The 26142-nt window shown below is 45.5% G+C and overlaps 1 protein-coding gene across 2 annotated transcripts in view; it reads right to left on the minus strand.

The window, feature by feature from the left end:
- Positions 1-20107: 20107 nt before the first annotated feature.
- LOC311243738 (interleukin-17 receptor E) overlaps positions 20108-26142 on the minus strand; it is a 35448-nt gene continuing 29413 nt past the window's right edge. For both annotated transcript variants that reach the window (XM_084333077.1, XM_084333078.1), the window contains 4 exons: positions 24427-24495; positions 24272-24323; positions 23532-23639; positions 20108-23151 (listed from right to left, as the gene is read on the minus strand). In XM_084333077.1, the coding sequence (XP_084189203.1) occupies positions 22202-23151; positions 23532-23639; positions 24272-24323; positions 24427-24495 (1179 nt within the window). In that variant the 3' untranslated portion in view covers positions 20108-22201. The remainder of the gene's footprint in view (positions 23152-23531; positions 23640-24271; positions 24324-24426; positions 24496-26142) is intronic.

The raw sequence follows: 26142 nt of genomic DNA on the forward strand, positions 1-26142 counted from the left end.
CTGACCAGTTTGTTTTGAGATGTTTGTAATTTTGTTTTTAGTGCCTTTGAGGTGCTTTGGTACCATGAGGTGCAAGCATAGTCGTAGTACCCTTGAATGAGTGCTCCTGCCAGAGTCTTCAGGGTATTCCTGTTTACCAGTGAGGAGATCCGGTACAAGAATCGAGTTCGTTGGTTGACTTTTTTTTATTACATTGGATGCCATTTTGTCACAGGAGAGATTAGCCTCTAGGATGGAACCCAGGTAGGTAATATCATCTTTCCTTGTGACAATATTGTCACCCACTGTAACTGAGAAGCCGTCGGTCTTGCTGAGTTTGTTATTTGAACCGAAGAGAATGGACTCTGTTTTGCCCATGAGTTGTGTTTTGGCTACGTCACGGCATACCTGCTAGACAGGAAACTATCTTTTGTTATGAATAATCATAGATCGATCATTAACCATTGTGTGGTGTTCAGGACCCGTTTTCACAGTTAACTAAAAGAGAAATTATACAATTAATTATATATATATTTTTAAACCCGAGACTCATTGGCCTTGACTCATCTTATGTGAAGAACATATTTTCATTGAGTGCACACTGTTTTTACATAGTGTTTGGGTCCCAGAAAGAGTGGACATTGTAGTAAATATGTACAAATGAAGCAAACTGTTTCTGCCTCCACTTTGTTTAATTTATGTTTTTCAAGATAAACATGATTTATATCATTCATAGATATCTTGATTATAATGGATTGTTTTGAAATGTTTTACAGACATCAGATTTTATTACAATAAATTTACTTTTATTGCACTTTTATTGATAAATGTCATCAAGCAGAGGTAAATGGCAAATATTAACCATATAATATATGGTTAATATTATGTTGTCTATTGCTTGTAATTGAAATAAAGTTAACATCTGTTAAGTATTTTTACATGCATTGTTATGCCTTTATTGTTTTAAAATCCCAATAATGTTGTGGGCACCTGTGCAAACTGCTGTATTCATGGCCCAGCAAAGCTGTGGTATAGACCAGTGGTTCCCAAAGTCGGGGTCGCGACCCAAAGGTGGGCCGCGAGAAGCCACGGGTGGGCCGCGAGATGATTAAAAAAAAAATATATATATATATATATTTTTTTTTTTCTTTTTTTTTTTTTTTCTTTTTTATAATTTTTTTTGTCAGCCACTGAACTTAGAAGCAGGCCAGGACAGTGTTTCTAGTTGTATTCTAAAATTCTATTCTATTGTATTCTAAAATGTGACTATATGATTTTATATTAACTTAATAAATAAACAAAAACGAAAAAATCTACTTATTTCAACGAACATTTCAAACTAAATAACAGATTATGCACATAAAACGCTGAAAACAACCGAAGCAACAATAGTATTTTAATGAGGCTATTATTATTATCATTATTATTTTGCAACAAGTTAGCCCTCTCATAAATAGCACATATAAATGAATAACTAACTTGAACTAACTTAATAGGATTGAAGTGATATTTGGCTTAAAAAATCGGTCGCCTGGCAAAAAAAAAAAAAAAAAAAAAGCCAGACGATGTGCATTGGGCCACGGCTCTCTGACGCCTTATTTTCTGGGCCCTGGCCTGAAAAGTTTGGGAACCCCTGGTATAGACAGTGCTGATGAGTGTTTTGGTGGTTACGGTCCTTGTCTTTGCTTGGGAGCTTTTGATCAGAAACGGTCCGGATCATAAATCATTGATCAGAATCATGCTCTGATAAACGTATCTTGATCACATGGTGTTTTTGTCTCGGTCTGCTCCAGCCAGCCAATCGCAAAAGTGATCAGGAGTTTGAGTTCTTAACTATATAGCCTATTTTCGGTAATTATTCATTGCATGTTTTGGATCTGAACACTAGCCTCGCAAAATACATGTCTTTGATTAAACGTTCCTCCTTTACAACCTGTGTTGTGAAATGATGCGTTAGGTGGTGGCATCTACCAGGAAAGATATGAACTCTGATCAATCCCGTCCAACGAGTTCATCTGTCAGCATCTGAGCATTCAACACCTGTCACTCTGCTGATGGAGCCGATATGTTCCACGAATAGTTTCTTCCCCTCAGCTGTCAGACTGCACCTCACTGTATACCTGTGTATATAGCTGTTGAGTACCGGTCGTAAACCGAGGTCAGATTGATTATCCCATAACTCATTGGTCCGAATCCCAGCTTCAAGCAGCGTCCTGCGAAGTTTGGGACGTCTAGGACTCAATTGTGTCTATAAACTTCAGGGCTTAAACTCAGCCGACCTCGGCTCACACACAGACACCCCCCCGTCCCCTCCAGTCATACAGTTGATGGATTGGAGTTGCGGGGTGTATTTACTTTATTCTTTTTTAATCTATTCGGTTGGCCGTAGAGTTTACTTTTATTTATTTTGCTTTAATCTACTAGGTTGGCCGTATTACCACTGTATGGCATTACGTGATAAAACCAGGTTTATCAGAATGCACCTTTAGTCCTTAATGCATAATCATAGGTCTCCTTTTACTCTACACGTATTAAAGCCATACTTCTAGTTTGCCTTAATGCATAATCATATGTCTCCTTTTACTCTACACGTATTATCACTGTATGGCATTACGTGATAAAACCAGGCTTGCCGAACCCTCCTTTAGTCCTTAATGCAGGGGTAAAGCCACTTATTCTATTTTACATTATTAATCAAAAATGCATGGGGTGAAGCCACTTATTCTATTTTACATTATTAATCAAAAATGCATGGGGTGAAGTTACAAGGCTAAACACATTTCATGCTTACCCGGTCGTCTGGTCCGAAGAAAGGATACAAATCATATGTATAAAGAGGTAATTTTAATTAGAAAAAGCTAGTTACAAGAAGATACTGAAGTGGAAAAGTGTCCATTTCAGTTAAAATATGCACAGAACAAAACATCTCATCTCTGCACGGCTTGTGCCCCGTGTCTGGCAGCAGGATCTCCATTCAGTTTAAAATAAGCAGAAAACAGAACATCTCATCTCTGCATGGTTCGTGCCCCGTGTCTGGCAGCAGGATCTCCATTTCTCTAAAAAGTCTGATCTGGCACGGCTTGTGCCTCTTCCTATCTCTCCAGCTCAGTGTAAAAAATCTCTCCGCTTCTCTCGCCAGTTGGCCCTTATAAAGCCCCCAGATCTCTTCTGCTTATTGGTCCAAATACAGCGCTGTCACCGTGATGTCATTTCACCAGCCAGTCAATGCACGGCTCGTGGGGACTGGCTCTCCTCCCATTTTTGTCATTACCTCTACTGGGAAAACCCCATTTACCTCAGAACATGAATGCCTCTTTGTTGGAGAAGTAACAGATTACTTTCTTCTGGGAAAAACCCCATTACGTCATTTAAACATGTATGCCTGTCTGCTCTGCTTCCTCACTGCAAGGGTTAACTCTGCACGTACATGGGCCTCTCTCGTTCTGACAGTAAGAGAAGAAGACGAGGCAGACTGCCGTAATATACAGTACATAGCCTAACACATACATATACAGATATATACAGATATACATACATATACATGTACAATACAGTACTCATATACTTTAAACACTGATTGATCACACATCATATATGTATTTTGTAGTTTAAGGCCAGTTCTCTCTTCTGCTCTCATCTCTGTGCTCGTCTCGCTCGGAGCTGTCTCTCAAGGTCACATTCTTAAGGGGCCCCTTTCATTTCTGACTTACTCTAACAGTAAGAGAAAGGCAGGACAGGCAAGGGTTATGATACCTTCTGTAGGTATCATCGCCAAGCATATTATTCTTTTTAAGCAGAGAATTATAAAACATATAATTAATATAGCATTATATATATATACCTTTATACCAACAGTATATATGTTTCCATAATTATTACATGTGAAAAATAGTTTATACGGCTATAGTGGCCCCTCTCTTCTCCACTCCTTTCTGACTGGGCATTACCAGCCCATGCCTAGATACTTGTTCAAAGCGTATATGCATATATATACGTATACACATATATATGTATATATATATATATGAATACATATCACATCTAGACACCTACAGTAACATATGCCTAGATTTAAAACAGATATATACAATAAACCTATTAAATCATACAAGGGACAGAGAGAACAGGATGTCATTCCCAGTGTCACTTAGTTGGCTGTGACACTTTACACCCCCTCTGTCATCCTGGTCGGTAATTTTCCATTGTCTTAATAGCGTCTGTACTGGGGGACGAGATGGCGATTGTGGGGTCACGTGGCTGTGACTCTCCACACCCCCTCTGCCATCTTGGTACCTTGTTACCCTGGTAGCCGGCGGGAAGACTTGCATCTGTTGTTCCCTGGCTGGACGGCTCGACAGGATAGGGGTCACGTTGTTGCTTGGTATCCGGCGGGAAGACTTGCATCTGTTGTTCCCGGCCGATGCACCCAGGTTGTTGTCGTCTTCGTCATCTTGGTCATCTTGGTCATCTTGGTCATCTTGGTCATCTTGGGGTCACCTTGGTCATCTTGGGGTCACCCCCTCTGACCTCTTGGATCTCTCCCATAGTTTGGGGCAGGTTGATTTGTCACTTCTCGGGCGACCCCCACGGGTCCCCGAGAATTGTAGCAGCAGTCCTCTATTGAAGTGTGGTTGGCCTGGTCTTGTGACCCTGTCCGTAGGCCTCGCAGGACATCACAGATACAGTCCACAGAGGACTCATTTCTTTTCTCTCTTTCAGGTCCATTCAGGGCTCTCGTCGCCCTGTAACCCGGGTCCAGGCCGATGTCTCTCTGTCCGGTCTGGGAGGTCTAGGAGGTCTGGGAGGTCTGGGAGGTCTGGGAGGTCTGGGAGGTCTAGATGAGGACCTTGAGGATGCTCTGGAGCTTGACCTATCCCGGTCTTCCTCCATTTCCGATTTCTGACCTGAGTCAGTATATTCCTTCTTGCCATTCGCTGCGTCGTCCGCTGACTCCGGGGGACCCCCCCCCCTTGTCTAAGAATGCGGCACTGGTTCAGGTTTTGTCCCTTTACCAGCGCACCTTTACCAGCGCACATTGTTCACAGGCCTTTCGGACTGTTATCGCTCTTTGTTTGGCTTTATGTATGAGAATGTTGTTAGCTCTCAGGTATACCAACATCCTCCTACTTCCGGCATGTCCAAGGTTATCATATACCTGTCTGATCATGTGAGTAGCCTCGTCCTGTTAGCAATGGCTAGTTAGCCTGCTATTCGCTCCTATTCGCAATGGCTATTTCAGCCTGCTCGCAATGGCTATTTCAGCCTGCTATTCGCAATGGCTATTTCAGCCTGCTATTCGCAATGGCTATTTCAGCCTGCTATTCGCAATGGCTATTTCAGCCTGCTATTCGCAATGGCTATTTCAGCCTGCTATTCGCAATGGCTATTTCAGCCTGCTATTCGCAATGGCTATTTCAGCCTGCTATTCACAAAGTAGAGTTTTTTCTACTTAAGTTCTGACTTTAAGTAAGCATTTAGTTACTTCAAGTTCAAGTGACTTTAGGGCTCCCTAGCCCTATTAGTCGCGAGTAAACGCCACTTCAAGTGGTTTCTTATGAACCCTCTCTTGTTCCTGATAGATTTTTTACCTCTTAGGCTGTCTGCTGCGCTTTGCAGACCTCTACGTCACTCATTGTTCCAGATCTCGAGCACTTAGGAGGAGTCTTGGTTGGAGAGGATTGCTTGCTGATAAGATCACACTTGAGTAAGGTTTTAACTCAAATCTGTAATAAATTTTACTCCAGAGGCCCCTGACCGCAGTTATTTCAGTTCATATTCTTTCGGCTTTTGATACCTATTCAATTAGCATAAAGCCCAACTCACGAATGTTCTAAGCCCCAGAACCTCCAATCCGTTTTGACAGACCTATAAACCAGTGACTCGGCCGCCCAAGCACCACAGCGTCCTGTATGCTGAAGCTTCCGAGTCCCCACAAATCTGATAGGCCCGTCGGATATAGAGACCCTGATGCTCGCTCTGTCCCCCCGCGTCAAGGTGCTAAGCTTGATGAGAGTTTGCAGAGTCTCAATTTTTATCCATAGGCGCTGGTGAGTGTACATCTCACGCAGCTGATATGGTTGGTACAGGTGCTAACCTACCAGATGGTAGCTGTCAGGAAATCCCCTTTGCATGAAATAGATTACAAATTATTTCGTCCTCTCTACTCTGGTTTAGAGAAAAGACGGACATCTTTACAGTATTTGTGTTGAGAAAGCATTTTGACTTGGTCATACAGCATGCATTCCGTCCGTAACTGGTCTCGGGACCATGCTGCGCATTTGGCTGCAAGACGGTTACCACCTGGTACACCGATGAATAGCTTTTCAAGCAGTAAGCCTGATCTTCGCCTAGGCGTTCCACGTATGACTGATTCTGCTGCAACAGTGAGAGACAAGCTCCCGTCTCGCACCTGTGGGATTAGTTTCTCCACCATATTTTCCCCTGGATCTTGACCGGGGATTCTTACTTCCATTTCCATCATTTGGGCCATTGAAGCCCCTTCGGGGACCTCCAGTCCTTTGAGGTGTCTCAAAATGCGAGCGGCCTCCGGGTCATCATAGAGAGGTGACCCATGGAAAATCTGAGCACACTTATGGATATAAGCAGCCTGGGTCTCCCCTCGAAGCATTTCTGGGGCCAGTTTTTTGAGCACTTGGGTTTTGCTTAACAATTCTTGTGCTTTGTTGCTTTCTCCATATTGGGTGCTGTCACGCAGACTCCTGCCTGTATGTGAACTCTTTCCTCTCGGTCGGTAAATGTCTCCGGGAGATTGGGCTAGTATGGAGTGAGGGCTCACTTCCGGTCGGTGTTCCTCTGTGCTGTGTCTCAGGGCTCGGATTGGGCTTATGGACGGGGCCTCGTTCAACCAGTTTCTTTCTCTCCTGGCTATTTCAGCCATGGCCCTGTCTAGCTTGTACACCTGTTCACGTAGTATGTCATAGCCTGCATGTAAGTGTGCATGCTTGTATGGTTCTGTTACCCCAGGGTGAGACAACACTTTTTCTGCCACGGGTGACCGGGCTAAGGCCTGAGCCGTTCCCCATCTCACGGGATATGCTGGCATAATATCCCCTGTTTCCTTTCCTTCCAAGTCTCCTTCACTCTCTTCGGAGACGTCCTCCAATCCTGAGCTCCAGGTCAAGCCCGAGGGTGACTGAAAGGTGGTGCCTTTCAGAGTAGGCCCCTTGCCTATGGGTCTCAGTTTGACCGGTTTCGCTCTCTTGTTTCGAGGTCTAGGAGGTTCGCCCCTCGGGTACCGAACTCTCTCCCTAGATCTTGATCGAGATGAAGTCTTGGAGGATGCTCTGGAGCTTGACCTATCCCGGTCTCCCTCCATTCCTGAGTCCTGATTTAGATCAGTATACTCCTGTTCGCTACTTGCTGGGTCGTCCCCTGAGTCCGGGGGACGGCCTAGAAGTCTATGGATACTCCTGGCCTGAGATCGCGCAGGTTCCGCCTTTTCAGGTTCGAACGGTACTGTCGGTCTCCTGGGTGTGGATGATCTCCCTCTCTCCGCTGCTCGGGAGGAGTTCTGGGAGTTGGACCTTTCTTTCCTGGGTACGGGTCCCGATCCCTTAGGGTTCGGAGGGGGAGTGAGAGGTACCAATGCAGGCTCATCGTCCTCGTCTTCCTCACCCTCCCCGGCTCTATCCACGGCCAGGGTTATTGACTCATGGTCCCTAGGTTCCATCATGAGACGGATCTCCGTGTGCCCTGCACTCCTTAGGCTTGAGATCGCGCTGATTACGGCTTTCCCCAACCATATGCCTCTTTGGCCATATCCTCGAGACCTGCCCCACATCAGGTTTATGGCTAGTCGGTAGGGCATGTCCTTAGTACCGTGGCCAGCATAGATTTCCCTTTTCTGCAGTAGTTCCTTTATACGGGACACCAGTCTGTCCCAGTTTATGTGTGAGGACTCTATCTCCTTGTATTGGTCTTGACTTAGTGTCACATGAACAATTTTCTCCGCGTGAAACACCTCATAATCACACTCTGTGATTACTGCCTTGCCTGGTTTCAGGGGCTTTTTGGTCCTTTTTTCCATTACCTGTTTCCTCAGGTTTCGGTAGTAAGAGCCTCCTGCCGTTACCATGCTTGTTTCCCATCTACCATAGTTCGTCAATGACGGTCCAGTGAAGGTGAGGATTGACCATGGTGTATCAGAGTTATCGGTCCAGACTGGGTGGTTAGTGACTGTTATGTTTGGTGATTGTCTGTGAGACCTTGTAGATGTCACTCTCACCCCTGAGTGTTCACCACGGGGAGATATATAGGTTGCTCTCGCTTGCCTCACTTCCTCGTGACCACGTGGTCCTGGGCTTATGCACTGCAGGGAGTGATCTCGCTCCTGCAGCTCCTTCAGCTCCTCCTCAAACTCCTCCTTCTCCAGACGAGACTGCAGCAGCTCCTGTTTGGTGCTTCGCAGTTCGTCTCTGGTGGTGTGGAACTGCTCCATCCAGTGGGCACTCTCGTCCCTGCAGTCCTCTAGCTGCTGCTGCAGGGAGCGCACCGAGGCGTTCACACGCTGCCGCTCTGCCTCGATACCTGCCTGAGACTGGGACACCTGCTCCATGCTGCTCCTCAGCCTCTCCATGTCGGTGCTGTACTGCTCCCTGAGGGTCTCGGATCTCCCGGTCGTGCGTGGCCACCTCGTCCTTCAGCGCCCCCTTCAGGGCCGTGAGCTCCCGCTCCCGCTGCCTCAGCGTCTCCTGGAGCTGGAGGTTGTCATCCAGTTAGCATTCAGTTCACTCCTGGCTTGTCAGCCCATGTTCCAGTGAACACGCCGTTTTAGCTAGCGTCACGTAGCCTCGGGCTAGGTAGCCATCCAGGGAACATTCAGTGAACGGTCGTCTTGGCTGCGTGTCACGTAGTCTCCCCTCCTCACAAACAGTATCTTTGGGCTAGGGGAGCCATCGCCTTTCTGTGAACGGTCGTTTTGACTTCGCTTCACATCCAGTCTCCCCTCCTTACAAACAGTGTCTTTGGGCTAGGGAGCCCTCGCCTTTCTGTGAACGGCCGTTTTGGCTTCGCTTCACATCCAGTCTCCCCTTACAAACAGTGTCTTTGGGCTAGGGAGCCCTCGCCTTTCTGTGAACGGCCGTTTTGGCTTCGCTTCACATCCAGTCTCCCCTTACAAACAGTGTCTTTGGGCTAGGGAGCCCTCGCCTTTCTGTGAACGGCCGTTTTGGCTTCGCTTCACATCCAGTCTCCCCTTACAAACAGTGTCTTTGGGCTAGGGAGCCCTCGCCTTTCTGTGAACGGCCGTTTTGGCTTCGCTTCACATCCAGTCTCCCCTTACAAACAGTGTCTTTGGGCTAGGGAGCCCTCGCCTTTCTGTGAACGGCCGTTTTGGCTTCGCTTCACATCCAGTCTCCCCTTACAAACAGTGTCTTTGGGCTAGGGAGCCCTCGCCTTTCTGTGAACGGCCGTTTTGGCTTCGCTTCACATCCAGCTCCCCCTCCTTACAAACGGTGTCTTTAGGCTAGGGAGCCCTCGCCTTTCTGTGAACGGCCGTTTTGGCTTCGCTTCACATCCAGTCTCCCCTTACAAACAGTGTCTTTGGGCTAGGGAGCCCTCGCCTTTCTGTGAACGGCCGTTTTGGCTTCGCTTCACATCCAGCTCCCCCTCCTTACAAACGGTGTCTTTAGGCTAGGGAGCCCTCGCCTTTCTGTGAACGGCCGTTTTGGCTTCGCTTCACATCCAGTCTCCCCTTACAAACAGTGTCTTTGGGCTAGGGAGCCCTCGCCTTTCTGTGAACGGCCGTTTTGGCTTCGCTTCACATCCAGTCTCCCCTTACAAACAGTGTCTTTGGGCTAGGGAGCCCTCGCCTTTCTGTGAACGGCCGTTTTGGCTTCGCTTCACATCCAGTCTCCCCTTACAAACAGTGTCTTTGGGCTAGGGAGCCCTCGCCTTTCTGTGAACGGCCGTTTTGGCTTCGCTTCACATCCAGCTCCCCCTCCTTACAAACGGTGTCTTTGGGCTAGGGAGCCCTCGCCTTTCTGTGAACGGCCGTTTTGGCTCGCTTCACATCCACACTCCGCTCCTTACAGAGTGTCTCTGGGCTAGGAAGCCCTCGCTTTTCTCTGCTTGCTGTTCTGGGGTTAGTGCGGCCCACTCGTCTTGGGTAGGGCCAGTTCGCTTCCTGTGGGTAAAGCACGAAATTATGCTGCACTTGTAACTCCCCCCAGAGCTCTATAAACATTATGTTACCCTTTAGTTGTGAGTAAACGTTGCTTTAATCACCAAGGTAGAGCTTTCTACTTTAATTTTTGCCAAATCTGTAATTTAATTTTACTCCAGAGGCTTTTGACAGTAGTCCTGTCTTCTTCGGCCGTTTAGCACCTATTTTGGTTAGTATAAATGCCCATCGCCAGGGACGCCATGTTGAGTACCGGTCGTAAACCGAGGTCAGATTGATTATCCCATAACTCATTGGTCCGAATCCCAGCTTCAAGCAGCGTCCTGCGAAGTTTGGGACGTCTAGGACTCAATTGTGTCTATAAACTTCAGGGCTTAAACTCAGCCGACCTCGGCTCACACACAGACACCCCCCCGTCCCCTCCAGTCATACAGTTGATGGATTGGAGTTGCGGGGTGTATTTACTTTATTCTTTTTTAATCTATTCGGTTGGCCGTAGAGTTTACTTTTATTTATTTTGCTTTAATCTACTAGGTTGGCCGTATTACCACTGTATGGCATTACGTGATAAAACCAGGTTTATCAGAATGCACCTTTAGTCCTTAATGCATAATCATAGGTCTCCTTTTACTCTACACGTATTAAAGCCATACTTCTAGTTTGCCTTAATGCATAATCATATGTCTCCTTTTACTCTACACGTATTATCACTGTATGGCATTACGTGATAAAACCAGGCTTGCCGAACCCTCCTTTAGTCCTTAATGCAGGGGTAAAGCCACTTATTCTATTTTACATTATTAATCAAAAATGCATGGGGTGAAGCCACTTATTCTATTTTACATTATTAATCAAAAATGCATGGGGTGAAGTTACAAGGCTAAACACATTTCATGCTTACCCGGTCGTCTGGTCCGAAGAAAGGATACAAATCATATGTATAAAGAGGTAATTTTAATTAGAAAAAGCTAGTTACAAGAAGATACTGAAGTGGAAAAGTGTCCATTTCAGTTAAAATATGCACAGAACAAAACATCTCATCTCTGCACGGCTTGTGCCCCGTGTCTGGCAGCAGGATCTCCATTCAGTTTAAAATAAGCAGAAAACAGAACATCTCATCTCTGCATGGTTCGTGCCCCGTGTCTGGCAGCAGGATCTCCATTTCTCTAAAAAGTCTGATCTGGCACGGCTTGTGCCTCTTCCTATCTCTCCAGCTCAGTGTAAAAAATCTCTCCGCTTCTCTCGCCAGTTGGCCCTTATAAAGCCCCCAGATCTCTTCTGCTTATTGGTCCAAATACAGCGCTGTCACCGTGATGTCATTTCACCAGCCAGTCAATGCACGGCTCGTGGGGACTGGCTCTCCTCCCATTTTTGTCATTACCTCTACTGGGAAAACCCCATTTACCTCAGAACATGAATGCCTCTTTGTTGGAGAAGTAACAGATTACTTTCTTCTGGGAAAAACCCCATTACGTCATTTAAACATGTATGCCTGTCTGCTCTGCTTCCTCACTGCAAGGGTTAACTCTGCACGTACATGGGCCTCTCTCGTTCTGACAGTAAGAGAAGAAGACGAGGCAGACTGCCGTAATATACAGTACATAGCCTAACACATACATATACAGATATATACAGATATACATACATATACATGTACAATACAGTACTCATATACTTTAAACACTGATTGATCACACATCATATATGTATTTTGTAGTTTAAGGCCAGTTCTCTCTTCTGCTCTCATCTCTGTGCTCGTCTCGCTCGGAGCTGTCTCTCAAGGTCACATTCTTAAGGGGCCCCTTTCATTTCTGACTTACTCTAACAGTAAGAGAAAGGCAGGACAGGCAAGGGTTATGATACCTTCTGTAGGTATCATCGCCAAGCATATTATTCTTTTTAAGCAGAGAATTATAAAACATATAATTAATATAGCATTATATATATATACCTTTATACCAACAGTATATATGTTTCCATAATTATTACATGTGAAAAATAGTTTATACGGCTATAGTGGCCCCTCTCTTCTCCACTCCTTTCTGACTGGGCATTACCAGCCCATGCCTAGATACTTGTTCAAAGCGTATATGCATATATATACGTATACACATATATATGTATATATATATATATGAATACATATCACATCTAGACACCTACAGTAACATATGCCTAGATTTAAAACAGATATATACAATAAACCTATTAAATCATACAAGGGACAGAGAGAACAGGATGTCATTCCCAGTGTCACTTAGTTGGCTGTGACACTTTACAATAGCCATAGTTTATGTAGACGTTATTTTAATGATTATTTTTTATTCTCACCATTGCACATTGTGCTAACCATTGCACTTTACTGTACAGTTTTATTTATATGTGTCTTATATTGCAACTGACTGTTTGTCACATCCTGGTTGGACGTACACAATCTCGTTACACTGCCTTGTACTGTGTAATGACAATAAAGTGAATCTAATCTCATCTAATCTATGACACAATCTAAAGAAAAAAAAAAAAAAAAAGCCAGATGAGCCAGATTCAAAGACTATCTCTCAAAGGTCTATCTGCTTATTCGATAAGAGCAATATTTTCCCCAAAGCAAAGTATAGGCGACAGTGGCTCGGGAGGTAGAGCAGTCGTCTGGTAATCCAGAGGTTCCTTGTTCGATTCCCGCTCCTCCCGGGCAGTGTGTCGAAGTGTCCTTGAGCAAGACACTTAACCCCTAATTGCTCCTGATGCAGCAGGTCGGCACCTTGCACGGTCGCCTCCGCCGTCGGTGTGTGAGTGTGTGAGTGAGTGGGTAAAATGTGAGGAACAAATTGTAAAGCGCTTTGGATAAAAGCGCTATATAAATGCAGCCATTTACCAGGCTACTGCCAACACAGAGCATGCAGAAAAGGTATATTTAAAACAATATTTTAATATGCTACACTTCAGTGACTGTGAAGAGGCTGTACTCAAATGGTGATGGATTCCTTGGTATGTGACAGAAAGTGACATTTAAAAAATAGCTGCTGTCCACACGTTCAGTTGATAATGTCTGATTCACACGCTTGATTTACACATTTAACACCATTGGTCGCGCTACTGAAACAGGTTAATGAAGTAACAGAAGGGAGCAGGAAAATGTGTGGTGTGTGTGTGTGCGTGTCTGTATGTGTATGTGTGTCTGTATGTGTGTGTGTGTCTGTGTGTGTGTGCGTGTCTGTGTGGTGTGCGTGTCTATGTGTGTGGTGTGTGTGTGTCTGTATGTGTGTGTGTGCGTGTCTATATGTGTGGTGTGTGTCTGTGTGTGTGTCTGTATGTGTCTGTGTGTGCGTGTCTGTATGTGTGTGTGTGTGTGCGTGTCTGTATGTGTGTGTGTCTATATGTGTGTGGTGTGTGTGTGTGGTGTGTGTGTGCGCTGCCTCCACTCCCATCAGTGTATTTGACAAATTATTTGAATGTGGACACTGATATATTGATCACGTTTTGTAGTTGTGAGAGGGTTTGTTAGAATCTTTCACATAATTATATGGAATATATGGCACCTCTTTTCCTGGGTATTCAGAGTATAGCTAACCCACCTACCATTGCAATATGCATATAGTATGCTGAGGTCACAGTCAAAATACCACTAGATTCAGATTCAGATCATATGCAACAAGTACAAAGGGATTCTCACTCTCCGTTTGCTCCACAGCATAAAGGAATAAAAAGCAACAATTAACAGAATAGAAAAAAGCAGGTATTTATAATCTTATATACAATAAACTGTCTGCGGTATGTGTATAACATAAGTACAAATAAGTAGTAAAAAAGTAAGTAAAAATAACATTAGGCAAGTTAAATATAATTGCACACTATATAAATGCACTAGGGTACATCACATAGTATACAGTACCTACCTACCCATCAGCCTCCTTACAGCAAATCACTAGGGGGTATAGTGAACACTATCTATCCATCTAGGTCATCCCGATCCTCCATGCATCTGGCTCGCTCGCTGGTACTTTCTGCTCCCGCATCTCTCCTGAGTAGATACGTCCACGTAGGTTAATGTGGGACGTCCTCGTGATCGATGCCCGTGTGTTGGCTCCCACAGCACAAGTTTGCTGGCTGGCAGCTCATGGTGTCTCTGGCAGTGGCCTGCCAGCCTCATTCTCCTGACATGCTCATTCATCCCTGTTGATGTTTAGCCCTTCTTATTTTATGTTTTTTTCTACTCTTTTACTAGTTCTAGTGTTCTTTTGACTCCTTACTAGTTTTAGTCTTGCTTATTTTACATTCTCTTTTTTTACTCTCTTGCTAGCTTTTGTTCTTTTACAATGTAGCGCTTTGAGATTTGCTCCGCAGCTATAAAGCGCCCTACAAATCAAATATATTATTATTATACATAACATCAGCAGTGCGGGGGGATAGATAACAGCAGAACAAACAGTAGCAGGACAGACACACAGAGACAGAGAGGAACCAAACAGTAGCAGGGCAGACACACAGAGACAGAGAGGAACCAAACAGTAGCAGGGCAGACACACAGAGACAGAGAGGAACCAAAGAGTAGCAGGGCAGACACACAGAGACAGAGAGGAACCAAACAGTAGCAGGGCAGACACACAGAGACAGAGAGGAACCAAACAGTAGCAGGGCAGACACACAGAGACAGAGAGGAACCAAACAGTAGCAGGGCAGACACACAGAGACAGAGAGGAACCAAACAGTAGCAGGGCAGACACACAGAGACAGAGAGGAACCAAACAGTAGCAGGGCAGACACACAGAGACAGAGAGGAACCAAACAGTAGCAGGGCAGACACACAGAGACAGAGAGGAACCAAACAGTAGCAGGGCAGACACACAGAGACAGAGAGGAACCAAACAGTAGCAGGGCAGACACACAGAGACAGAGAGGAACCAAACAGTAGCAGGACAGACACACAGAGACAGAGAGGAACCAAACAGTAGCAGGGCAGACACACAGAGACAGAGAGGAACCAAACAGTAGCAGGGCAGACACACAGAGACAGAGAGGAACCAAACAGTAGCAGGGCAGACACACAGAGACAGAGAGGAACCAAACAGTAGCAGGGCAGACACACAGAGACAGAGAGGAACCAAACAGTAGCAGGGCAGACACACAGAGACAGAGAGGAACATAGTTTAAAATACACGTCATTTTGATCATAAAAAGGGCTGGACACAAGGTTGGGCCATTTGAGTGATTTTCGCAGCTCATCCCAATCAGTGGCAGCAAAGCATTGGAATGGGCTGCACCCAAAGGCGGTACGGGCCTTGGGAGGTATTGGGTGTCTGTGCTGAGAGGACAGAGGTACGGGCCTTGGAAGGTACTGGGTGTCGGGACTGATAGGACAGAGGTACAGGCCTTGGAAGGTACTGGGTGTCTATACTGAGAGGACAGAGTATGGAAAGAGTTCTGGGTGAAGAGCAGTAGGTCAATGAGATATGGTGGATGGACAGAGAATGGCTACCTACAGTAGCTTCCCGCCTTATGTGCAAAATTTGCCTAAAGCGTTATATATCTCACGGCTGAGCGTGTTGTTGAACCCAATATGCAGACACAGAGACAATGCAGACAGGTCTTGGTATAACCCAAAAGACGGGTATTTTATTATAAGAATGTTGGGGTAGTTCAGGCAGAGGTAGGTCATGAACAAAACGGAGATACTCGCACAGTCCCGGGGGCATATGTGGAGCGGGGCAGTCACACAAGCGAGGGGTCATACACGGAATCAGATACTCAGATACTTCATTGGCTTCCTAATCCTATTGTGATTTTGGGTGATGTCGAATATAAGGCATCATATCTTCAAAAACCTCAGAATCTTCCGTTTCATTCGGTATTATATGACACGTCACTGTTGCATTGTTTTTGAGAGAGAGAGAGAGAAATTCCTGAGAGCCGTTACACATTTAAGTCAGAGAGAGTGAATTTGTGCATCAGAGAGGCATGTTTCAGTTTATGTCCCAGGCTTTACATTCACCTGTAACTGTACTGCAGAGGGGGGGTGTTAATGTAAGATAAGGGGGGTGTTAATGTAAGATAAGGGCCCCATGTATCTGGAGAGGGGGGGGGTGTTAATGTAAGATAAGGGGGGTGTTAATGTAAGATAAGGGCCCCATGTATCTGGAGAGGGGGGGTGTTAATGTAAGATAATGGGGGTGTTAATGTAAGATAAGGGCCCCATGTATCTGGAGAGGGGGGGTGTTAATGTAAGATAATGGGGGTGTTAATGTAAGATAAGGGCCCCATGTATCTGGAGAGGGGGGGGTGTTAATGTAAGATAATGGGGGTGTTAATGTAAGATAAGGGCTCCATGTATTTGATCTTGAAACGGGCCCCTGAACCTTAAAGGAAAACTCCAAAATTTTGGGAAATTTGCTTATTTGCCATCTACCCTGGAGTTAGACAAGAAGATACATACCTTTTTCTTCTCTGTGCATGCAGTAGGAGTAGGAAGACGTTTGGAACTAGGCTAATGGAGGAACCTACTTCCAGTGACTGACGCTAAGCTAGGCTAACGGTGCGTGTCTTCCTACTCCTACTGCATGCACAGAGAAGAAAAGGGTATCACTATCTTCTTGTCTAACTCCAGGGTAGATGGCAAATAAGCTAATTTCCCAAAATGTTGGAGTGTTCCTTTAAGGTTCTATGCATAGACCTTGAGATGGGGATTAAACCCCGATATAGAAACCGACACCACTTACTGATTATGAGGCAGATTATCATATCCTTGTATGAGGAGGTGCAACATGTCTGAGCATACCAATATGCAAAAGATAAACAAAGTGAAATCCTTCTGGGATTTTACACTAGGCTTAAATTATGCAACAGCAGTGAGTCATGTGGAACTGTCTTTGGAATACGATAGAAATAAAATCAACTTCCTAGATCTTACAATCAGTAAAGATACTAGGGGCTATTTACACACTACTATCTATCGCAAAGACACACACAAAAACACCACACTCCATGCTAATAGCTTCCATCCAGATCATCTGATGGAGAACATACGGTTTGGACAATTCCAAAGGCTCTGTAGAATATGTGACAATGACAGGGATTTTGAAACTCAGAGCAGAGAGATGTATACCCGCTTTAGGGAGCGTAACTACTCCCCTAAGATCCTAGATGCAGCTCTCTCCAAGGCCAGCACCCTAGAACGCCAATCACTGTTAACCAGGAAGCCCACCACTAGCCCTAAGAATGACCAGGTGTATTTCTGCACTAGATACAGTACAGAGGCTCCCGCTATACGGAACTGGGACATCATGTGATGAAACGCTGAAAGAAGTATTTCCAGAGCCCCCTTTGTTCCTTTAGGAGAGCTCCTACTCTAGGGGACAGACTAGTACACAGCCACTTACCAGCTGAGGAAAGAACCACATGGCTACCTAAAGTCCCTAATGGAACGTTTCAGTGTGGCCACTGTAAACAGTGTGACATTGTAGTGAAATGTAAGGGCTTCACCCATCCCAGAACACAGCAGGTATACACAACGAGACATTTTATAAACTGTAAAACTACCCATGTTATTTATATATTGTGTTGTTCTCGATGTGATGCTTTCTATGTTGGCCGCACCAAACGGCGTTCACAGGACCGCCTCAGTGAGCATAAATATGCAGCTAAGGTTCTAAACTGTGATTATGCTATAGTTAAACATTTTATGGATAAACATGCCGACAGTTCTATTTCTTTTACAGCTCTAGGAATCGACCATGCCTCCCTCAATCCTCGAAGAGGGGATAGGGAGAGAGCACTAAACCAACTAGAGAGTCGCTGGATATATAGACTTAAAGCCATGTCATATCCAGGGATTAATGATACTATAGATATGGTATCCTTTATGTAAATATGGGAATAATTTGTGTTGGTGTTTTGCCTTTCTAGTTTAAAATTGTATATGTGTGTTCTGGAGGGGCTTCCCACCCTCCAGAACATTTACAACAAGCGGTGCAGGGGGAAGGCTAAGAGAATCATCAAGGACTCCAGCCACCCGAACAACTGCCTCTTTGAACTGCTGCGGTCAGGCAAGCGATACCGGAGTCTTAAGGCGAGCACAGAAAGACTCAGAAGGAGCTTCTATCCCCAGGCCATCAGGCTGCTCAACGAACAATAAACACTATGCAGCAACCATCAAATGCACACACATCCACACGCACACACTCACTTTAAACGGGCAACTCACTGCAGCACCCACTTTACACACTTTAGAACACCTAAACACACTTTACTTTATATTTATTGGTAAAGGATTTGCACTACAACTCGCACACCTTACTGTACATTGTACCTAAATTGTACCTCATCCCATTTCTGCTCTGCACTATATAGTATTGTATATTAGTACATTGCATAGTATATATTGTATAGTAACTCAGTTACTTCTATTCTGCATCGAACATTGTACATATGTCTATACTGAACACTGTGACCTCTATTTTTACTTCTATTTTACATGCTATACTATTTTATTTCATACTATCTTGTCTAACACAGTCTCTGGAGCGAAACAGTAAGAAGCATTTTGTATAAAAGTATTCTGTACTTCTGTATGACAACTATTAAAGAAACTTGAAACTTGAACTTGAACCCAGTCTGGTGATGATGCCTACAAGTCGCCAGGGTGAAATGACAGACACAATTTTTTTTATATATAACTACAGTTCGAGAGTTGAAGAACATATTTAGTACAACAGCGAACAGATATAATAACTCTAATTGTACGAATTCTGTGTTTAAAAAAGGCTGTTTTGAAACACAGTTTGTGCTCTCCACAGAGGAGAGGTGGGGGCTGGGTTTATTTTTGCATAGAGCTGCGCGTTGGGATTCAGATTCACTGAGCCAGGTAAAGGCATTCACACAGAGAGTCATTAACGTTAACGATGGACGCATTCAGGTGAGGGTAGTTGTCCACGCCCCCCCCCCCCCCCCCCCCCACCCCCCCCCCCCCAAACTAGCTGAAGTGTGAACATCTTTGAGAGGCATTTTCCCCCCTTGAGTATTCTAGACAACAGACTGTTTTACAAGATTTAAATGAATATGATATTCAAAACATTCTCAGATTTCAAAGTATGACACGTCATTTGAAAGCTTACATTCTGTACTTTCACAATCTGGAAAAATCTGGAAAATGAAAATATGTCGGCACAAACCCTGGACTCGGTCACATATGATGATTTATGCTTGTTTTGGTCTCTATGGATGTTTGAGGACCTCTAGAGGCACATACTATTGTGACAGCTAGAGCTCAGGCTGACTAGGTACACACACCTGAGCTCAATAGAGCAATCAGCACAGCCTCCACCTTGTATATAGCTCTGTTTACTCATTTGTATGTCTGTATGCCCTGAAGAAGGCCGATAGAGAGGCCGAAACATGTTGGTGTTTTTTTAATGGTTCTAATATGAACTAAGCTATTTATTAAAGCCTTTTTTATATATAAGAAGAGTGCCTGGAACTTCCTTATTTTTATTCAAATGGCAGTGAGTCATGGTGGGTTATCTGACAACACAAGTGACATCATACAGGTGGTAGAATAGGACACTAGAAGCTACGGTTACAAACAGATTGATTGATTGAAAACTGTATTAACAGATTGCAGAATGGGTACAGTACAGCTCAATACATACAATTGTTAAGGGGATGCAGACCAGAGAAAGACTTTCGTCTTTACATCAGGGTCCCCCATTTTCAATTCATCGTAACATATATGACATACAGATAGACAGTACTGCTACATCTATACATTTATGACATACCAGATTTGCAAATACAGTACTGTTTGTGATACAAAAAGAGTCCAGAAAAAAAGTATATACATGTGACGTAGAAACTGTACATTGGCTGGTCCAGTCCCTTCATGGTGACCCCTGTAGGTGAAAAACTAGAAAGCACGTTGGTGGTTGGGTGGGGGGGGGGTTGGGTAGGAGTGGGGGGGGGGGGGGGGGGGGGGGGGGGGGGGGAGGTTGAGTAGGAGGTGTGGGTGGGGGTCACTGTACAAACAAAACTGTACATTGGAATATTGACAAGACCATACTTGGTAATTTACTGTACATTGGAGGGGGTTGTGTTAGGACATTTACAGGGGCCAGTTTCGAATTGCAGTCTCAAGCAGTAGTCTGACCAGTTTGTTTTGAGATGTTTGTAATTTTGTTTTTAGCGCCTTTGAGGTGCTTTGGTACCATGAGGTGCAAGCATAGTCGTAGTACCCTTGAATGAGTGCTCCTGCCAGAGTCCTTCAGGGTATTCTTGTTTACCAGTGAGGAGATCCGGTACAAGAATCGAGTTCGTTGGTTGACTTTTTTTATTACATTGGATGCCATTTTGTCACAGGAAAGATTTGCCTCTAGGATGGAACCCAGGTAGGTAATATCTTCTTTCCTTGTGAAAATATTGTCACCCACTGTAACTGAGAAGCCGTCGGTCTTTCTGAGTTTGTTATTTGAACTGAAGAGAATGGACTCTGTTTTGCCCATGTGTAATGATAGTTTGTTATCAGCGAGCCATATGCAGATTTGATGGTTTACAACAGTTCAGATGAGAAAATGCAACAATTACAAACCAGACCCCTTTTAAAAAAAATTTGGAACCTTCTCTTTCTCCAATTTTTCTCTGTTTTTCTCCCCGTCCCAATTTAGTCATTGTGCCAATTCCCCCCCTCCCCTACCTGGTTGTTGTACGCATGTTCTCCTACGAGTCGGTACAAGGGCGTCCCGAAGCAGACCGCACGCTTCCTCCGATACATGCAGCGACTGCCAGTGACGTCTTTTCACTTGGCAGCGAGGACTCTCATTGGTGAAGTGTAACGCGTGGGAGGGCACGCTATCTCCACCAAGTCCTGCCCCCGCTGAGCAAGCGCCCAGACCTGACCTGTAGGCGTCGCTGTCCACAACGCCAGATTACCACCCACCAGCTTCCCCACCCCCTAATACTGCCAATTGTATTAGTATGAACGACCAGCCAAGCTGGTAGCAACGCCGAGAGCTGGGCTCGAACCCAGCATCTCCTGCATTGGTAACGAGCGCAATCTCCGCTACGCCACCTGACCGCCATAAACCAGACCCCTTTTAGGCCTACAGAAAACAGGTTTCAAGGTCCCAGAAAAACTAGAAAGCACGTTGGTCAAATGCCAAGGACATCAGAGCCGGGCAGATTCCTGCATTCAACAGCCTTCTCATCTCACTTGCTGCAGACTAATACTGTAATATTCAAAGAAAGCTTTGGTTTAATAAAGAAAATAATACAAAGAAAGTCATCCGCTACCCTAAAGTTCACCTGTGTTGTGAACCCACACACACACACACACTGAGGCCACATTTCATCTATTTAGTCGTTGCGTTTCATTCACGGCCAACCTTTCATATGAATTACCACCGTCACAGATCAGCGTTCGGTACGGCTTCACGTGTGGAAACACAACACAAAGAGACTCCCGTCGCTGCCCACGTGCTGGAGGCGTCACTCGCAGGGGGCACAATATTTACCCATTCTCTCTCTGTAGGCAAAACCAGCGCTGGTGGTTTAACCCTTTTCACTACCACACTGCAGACGGTTAACACGGTGAATGAAAAGGCCTCTCTACTGGGCGAGTGGCCGCGTGTGACCGCAGAGCGCGCGCCTGTCCCCCTCCAGTCTCGTGTTACACCCAGGACAAGAGTCTATATCCCCGCCAGACATCTGCAACCTGAGCCTCCTGCTGCTCTTCTCTCACGGGGACCCGGCCTGTAGAGCTGCTCGTTCTGGTCCAGTCCCTTCCTTCATGGTGACCCGTATAAAGCTGCTCGTTCTGGTCCAGTCCCTTCATGGTGACCCGGCCTGTAGAGCTGCTCGTTCTGGTCCAGTCCCTTCCTTCATGGTGACCCCTGTAGAGCTGCTCGTTCTGGTCCAGTCCCTTCATGATGACCCCTGTAGAGCTGCTCGTTCTGGTCCAGTCCCTTCATGGTGACCCCTGTAGAGCTGCTTGTTCTGGTCCAGTCCCTTCATGGTGACCCCTGTAGAGCTGCTCGTTCTGGTCCAGTCCCTCCCTTCATGGTGACCCGTGTAGAGCTGCTCGTTCTGGTCCAGTCCCTCCCTTCATGGTGACCCCTGTAGAGCTGCTCGTTCTGGTCCAGTCCCTTGCGCCGTCACTTTTGCCAACAGAGGGGACTTGACCCTGTCCGGTGTCTTCTCTGATGTCACTTCCTGCCATGACTCGGGCCCTTGCGTCTTCTTCCTCTGCGTCTGTGGCAGCCACGCTCTCAGCCTGTGGGCCGGTCGCAGTGCCAACCACAGGGACAGCGTCTTGGAGAGGAGGCGGGGCCAGCAGGGCCTCCGCCCCCCCGAGCTCGTCCCCCCGCCCAGCTCCTCTATCAGACCCCCGAAGTCCTGGGGCAAGCAGTACCTGGGGACCCCCCGGAGCTCCTGGGGGACGTCCCGGCTCGAGCCCAGGCCCTGGAAGTAGACCAAGGCGACACCGTGGTCCTTGCCTTCTCCTCCGTGTAGTAGCGCCCCCTGCAGGCAGGCCAGAGCAGCCATGAACACCGGGCCCGTCACTGAGGTGGGCTCCCTCTGGTGGTCATCGCCACCGTATCTCTCATCACGGCCCCGTCCTTCTCTCCTCCCTCTGAGACGCCCGTCATCCTCCGCCACCTCATTCTCGCCGTCCTCTTCCCTCTTCCTCTCCTTCCCGCCGTCCTCTTCCCTCTTCCTCTCCTTCCTGTCGGTCTCTGTCCTCTCTTCTTCTCTCCACCTCTCATAGGCCGTCTTGGCCTCGGGACTCCAGGCGATCAGCACCCGGCCGCCCGCCTCCCTCACCGCGTCCCACTGTCCGTACAGCCAGGGGAGCGGGCCCAGGTCGGCGACACCGGGCCGGCCTCCCCCGGTCTGCTGCTTCCCCCCGGAGCTTCCCTGGGCCCACAGAGCCATGCTCACCGCCGCACACAGCTCCCCCTGGAGGATGGAGGCCAGAGCGCACACAGCCGACACCTGGGCGGACTGCTCCGACGAGCACACCAGCAACACGGGTCTCTGGGTGGACAGCCAACCTGGAGATGGACAGAGAGTTGAGTTTATTTTATCTCGATATTTAAGTGCATTCTTTTAAGTTATTTTGTGCATCACTCTGTTTTGAATTTGATGCAAATTTGCAATGCATGAGGGTCATCCTTTTGTGTTAAATGGCTGCATAAGCCATTTGACTCTCATGTTGATAAGAGTATTAAAACTAGAAAAATATCCGTTTAAGGTAGATTTAGAACAGATAAAAAAATATGCGATTAATTTGCAATTAATCGCGAGTTAACTATGGACAATCGTGCGATTAATCAGATTAAATATGTTAATCGATTGACAGCGTTTGAAACATCACCACTATATATATATATACTGTATATAAAATATCCTGGGGAGGGTAACTGATGCCGACCTGCGACTCCTCTCTTGGTCACTTGGTGAATGAGAAGTCCCAGTATCGCCACGGTAACCACAAGCACCAGGGCTCCCACAGCAAACAGTCCCCTTCTCCTGTGGGTGTCTGACAAGAGATGTGGGTGTAATATTAGTGCACACATACACTGTGTGTGAGAGAGTGTGTGTGCGTGTGTGTGTGTGTGTGTGTGTGTGTTAGGGATGTCCGATATTATCGGCCGACCGATATTATCGGCCGATATCGGCAGTAAAATGTGATATCGGAAAATATCGGTATCGAAAAAAACAAATAAAAAAAAAAAAAAAATTTTTTTTTTTACATTTATTTAACCTTTATTTACCCAGGCAAGCAAGTAAGAACCAATTCTTATTTTATTTATTGTCAAAAGTATGCATGTTGGTTTAATTCAACAACAAGAGATATGTAATGTTAATTTTTACTTTTTTAATTATCATATTTTGCACAGATAATGCTTACATTTAGAAAGCCTTTTGAATGCATCCAGTGAAATTATTAATTACCTGAAATTATTCAGTTTTTTTGGGGGGAAACCCTGCATATATCGGTATCGGTTGATATCGGTATCGGTATCGGTATCGAAATTAAGAGTTGGACAATATCGGAATATCGGTATCGGTAAAAAAGCCAATATCGAGCATCCCTAGTGTGTGTGTGTGTGTGTGTGTGTGTGCGTGCATGCGTGCGTGCGTGCGTGTCAGTGTCTTGAGTAAACTCACAGTCTGGACACATAATTCTCCTCCCGTGCTGAGCAGGGTCTGACTGCCACACCTGCACATAATAATAACCACGTCATGAAATGATCAAATACCAAGAAAATTAAATCCACACCTTTCTGTAAGTAAACAGATGAACCTGCAACTGCATACTGTACCTGCACACACGGTCTCTCGTGTAGGTAATGAAGAGGGACATGTATTTGTGTCTCGGTGGCGCCCCCTTCCTGTAGAACAGATCACAGCAGGGTAAACACAGCCCTCCATAAGCAATAACTGCTTACACTTATGTCCTTTATGTTTGCCACTGGTGTTGCATGTGGTGTGTCGTTTAGGTTTAGGTTTACTTTATTTGATCAAGGCGGACAGCGTACATTAATAAAACATTTTACAAATGTAAATGCACCCAATTTTAGCCAAAAGGCTAATTTCCATTGGCAGTCCCCCTGCCAGAAGGCACAGGCTAAAATTCTGTGTGAAAAAGGGTTAGCAATAAAAACAGAATAAAATCTAGATAAATAACATTAGAATAAAAACACAACAAAAGCACATAGAACATACGATAGGGATACAGGTCACAATACAGTCATGGACACAAGGACATAGCACATCATGACATATTAAAAGACCCAGACATTGACAATGCTGGTTTTCAATGAGCCATTCCTTAACCCTGCACTTGAATGAGTGATATGATGTTGATGTGGACACTCTAATTGTTTGAGGTATTGAGTTCCATTGGTGGGATGCTCTCTATATGAAAAGACGGCCTGGCCAAATACACTTTTTCTTTTTTTTAAAGGGATTGTTCAGTCCCCCCTTGCCGCACCTCTAGTGTTCCTGGTTGAGGCAGATTTGAGGTTGATGAAACCAGACAAAGGAGGAGGAGCCAATCCACACTTTATTTTAAAAACTAGACAGACGTTTTGATAAAGAATCAGGTTTTCCCAACTGAGTAGATTATATTTTTTTAGAATGTGACAGTGATGGTACCTGAATGGTTTCTTGTCTAGAATTTGTATTGCTTGTTTGTATGGTGATTGAAGTGGTTTCAGAATGGTGGAATGTTGTTGTCACACGGCCATTCCACCTGTCTGAGACGAGTTTCACCAGTCCAGCCAGCCGCCATGATTGATTAAAGAAACTTGAACCTTGAAACTACGGCGGCAGGAGGGCGCAGCATCACCATTGTCCTTTTCACTAGAAACAAATACTACATAATAACCACCAGAGGGCAAACACCCTTCCAGTTCCCACCCACGGCTGTGCTGCTCGCTTTGTGATGCCTTGGTATAATGGTCTCAAAGAAGAGAGACCAGTCCAAAGAAAATATATAGCCTCTATGCGGCAATTCAATATCGTAATTGGTAGATAACGAAGGGAAACCGGGCATTCGCAGTCGCAGTGCCGAAACTCTGGAACAAGCTCCCACTAAACTTAAAATCTGCAAGTACTCTACGGACTTCTAAGGCCACGCTCAAAACCCCACCTTTTCGCCAATAAAGAAATCCATGAGCTAGTTTTGTATTGTAGTACGACTGGTGTATTTTGTCCGTCCGTTCTCTATCCGCTTGGTTGGCCTGCATGTATTTTTTTCTGTTTTCGTATTGTTCCTGTCTTTCTGTTTTTTTTTTTTTTCCCCGGGCTGCGCCCCGGGCCGATGTAACTATTGGTTGAGGGGCGCAATATAAATAAATGTATCATATCATATCATAAGTTGTAATTATGCGGTTCGAAAAAAAGAAAACAAATATATAAATGGTACCCAGACATACTGTATCACTACATACTCCCATGGTTAACACATTGGCTGCCAGCTATTGGGCTCATCCTGTTCTAGCTAGGCCACGCTTTAAAAGATAGGAGTGCGTCAC

Source organism: Notolepis coatsorum, assembly GCF_963971535.1.
Source record: "Notolepis coatsorum genome assembly, chromosome: 17".
Classification (NCBI taxonomy): Eukaryota; Metazoa; Chordata; class Actinopteri; order Aulopiformes; family Paralepididae; genus Notolepis; species Notolepis coatsorum.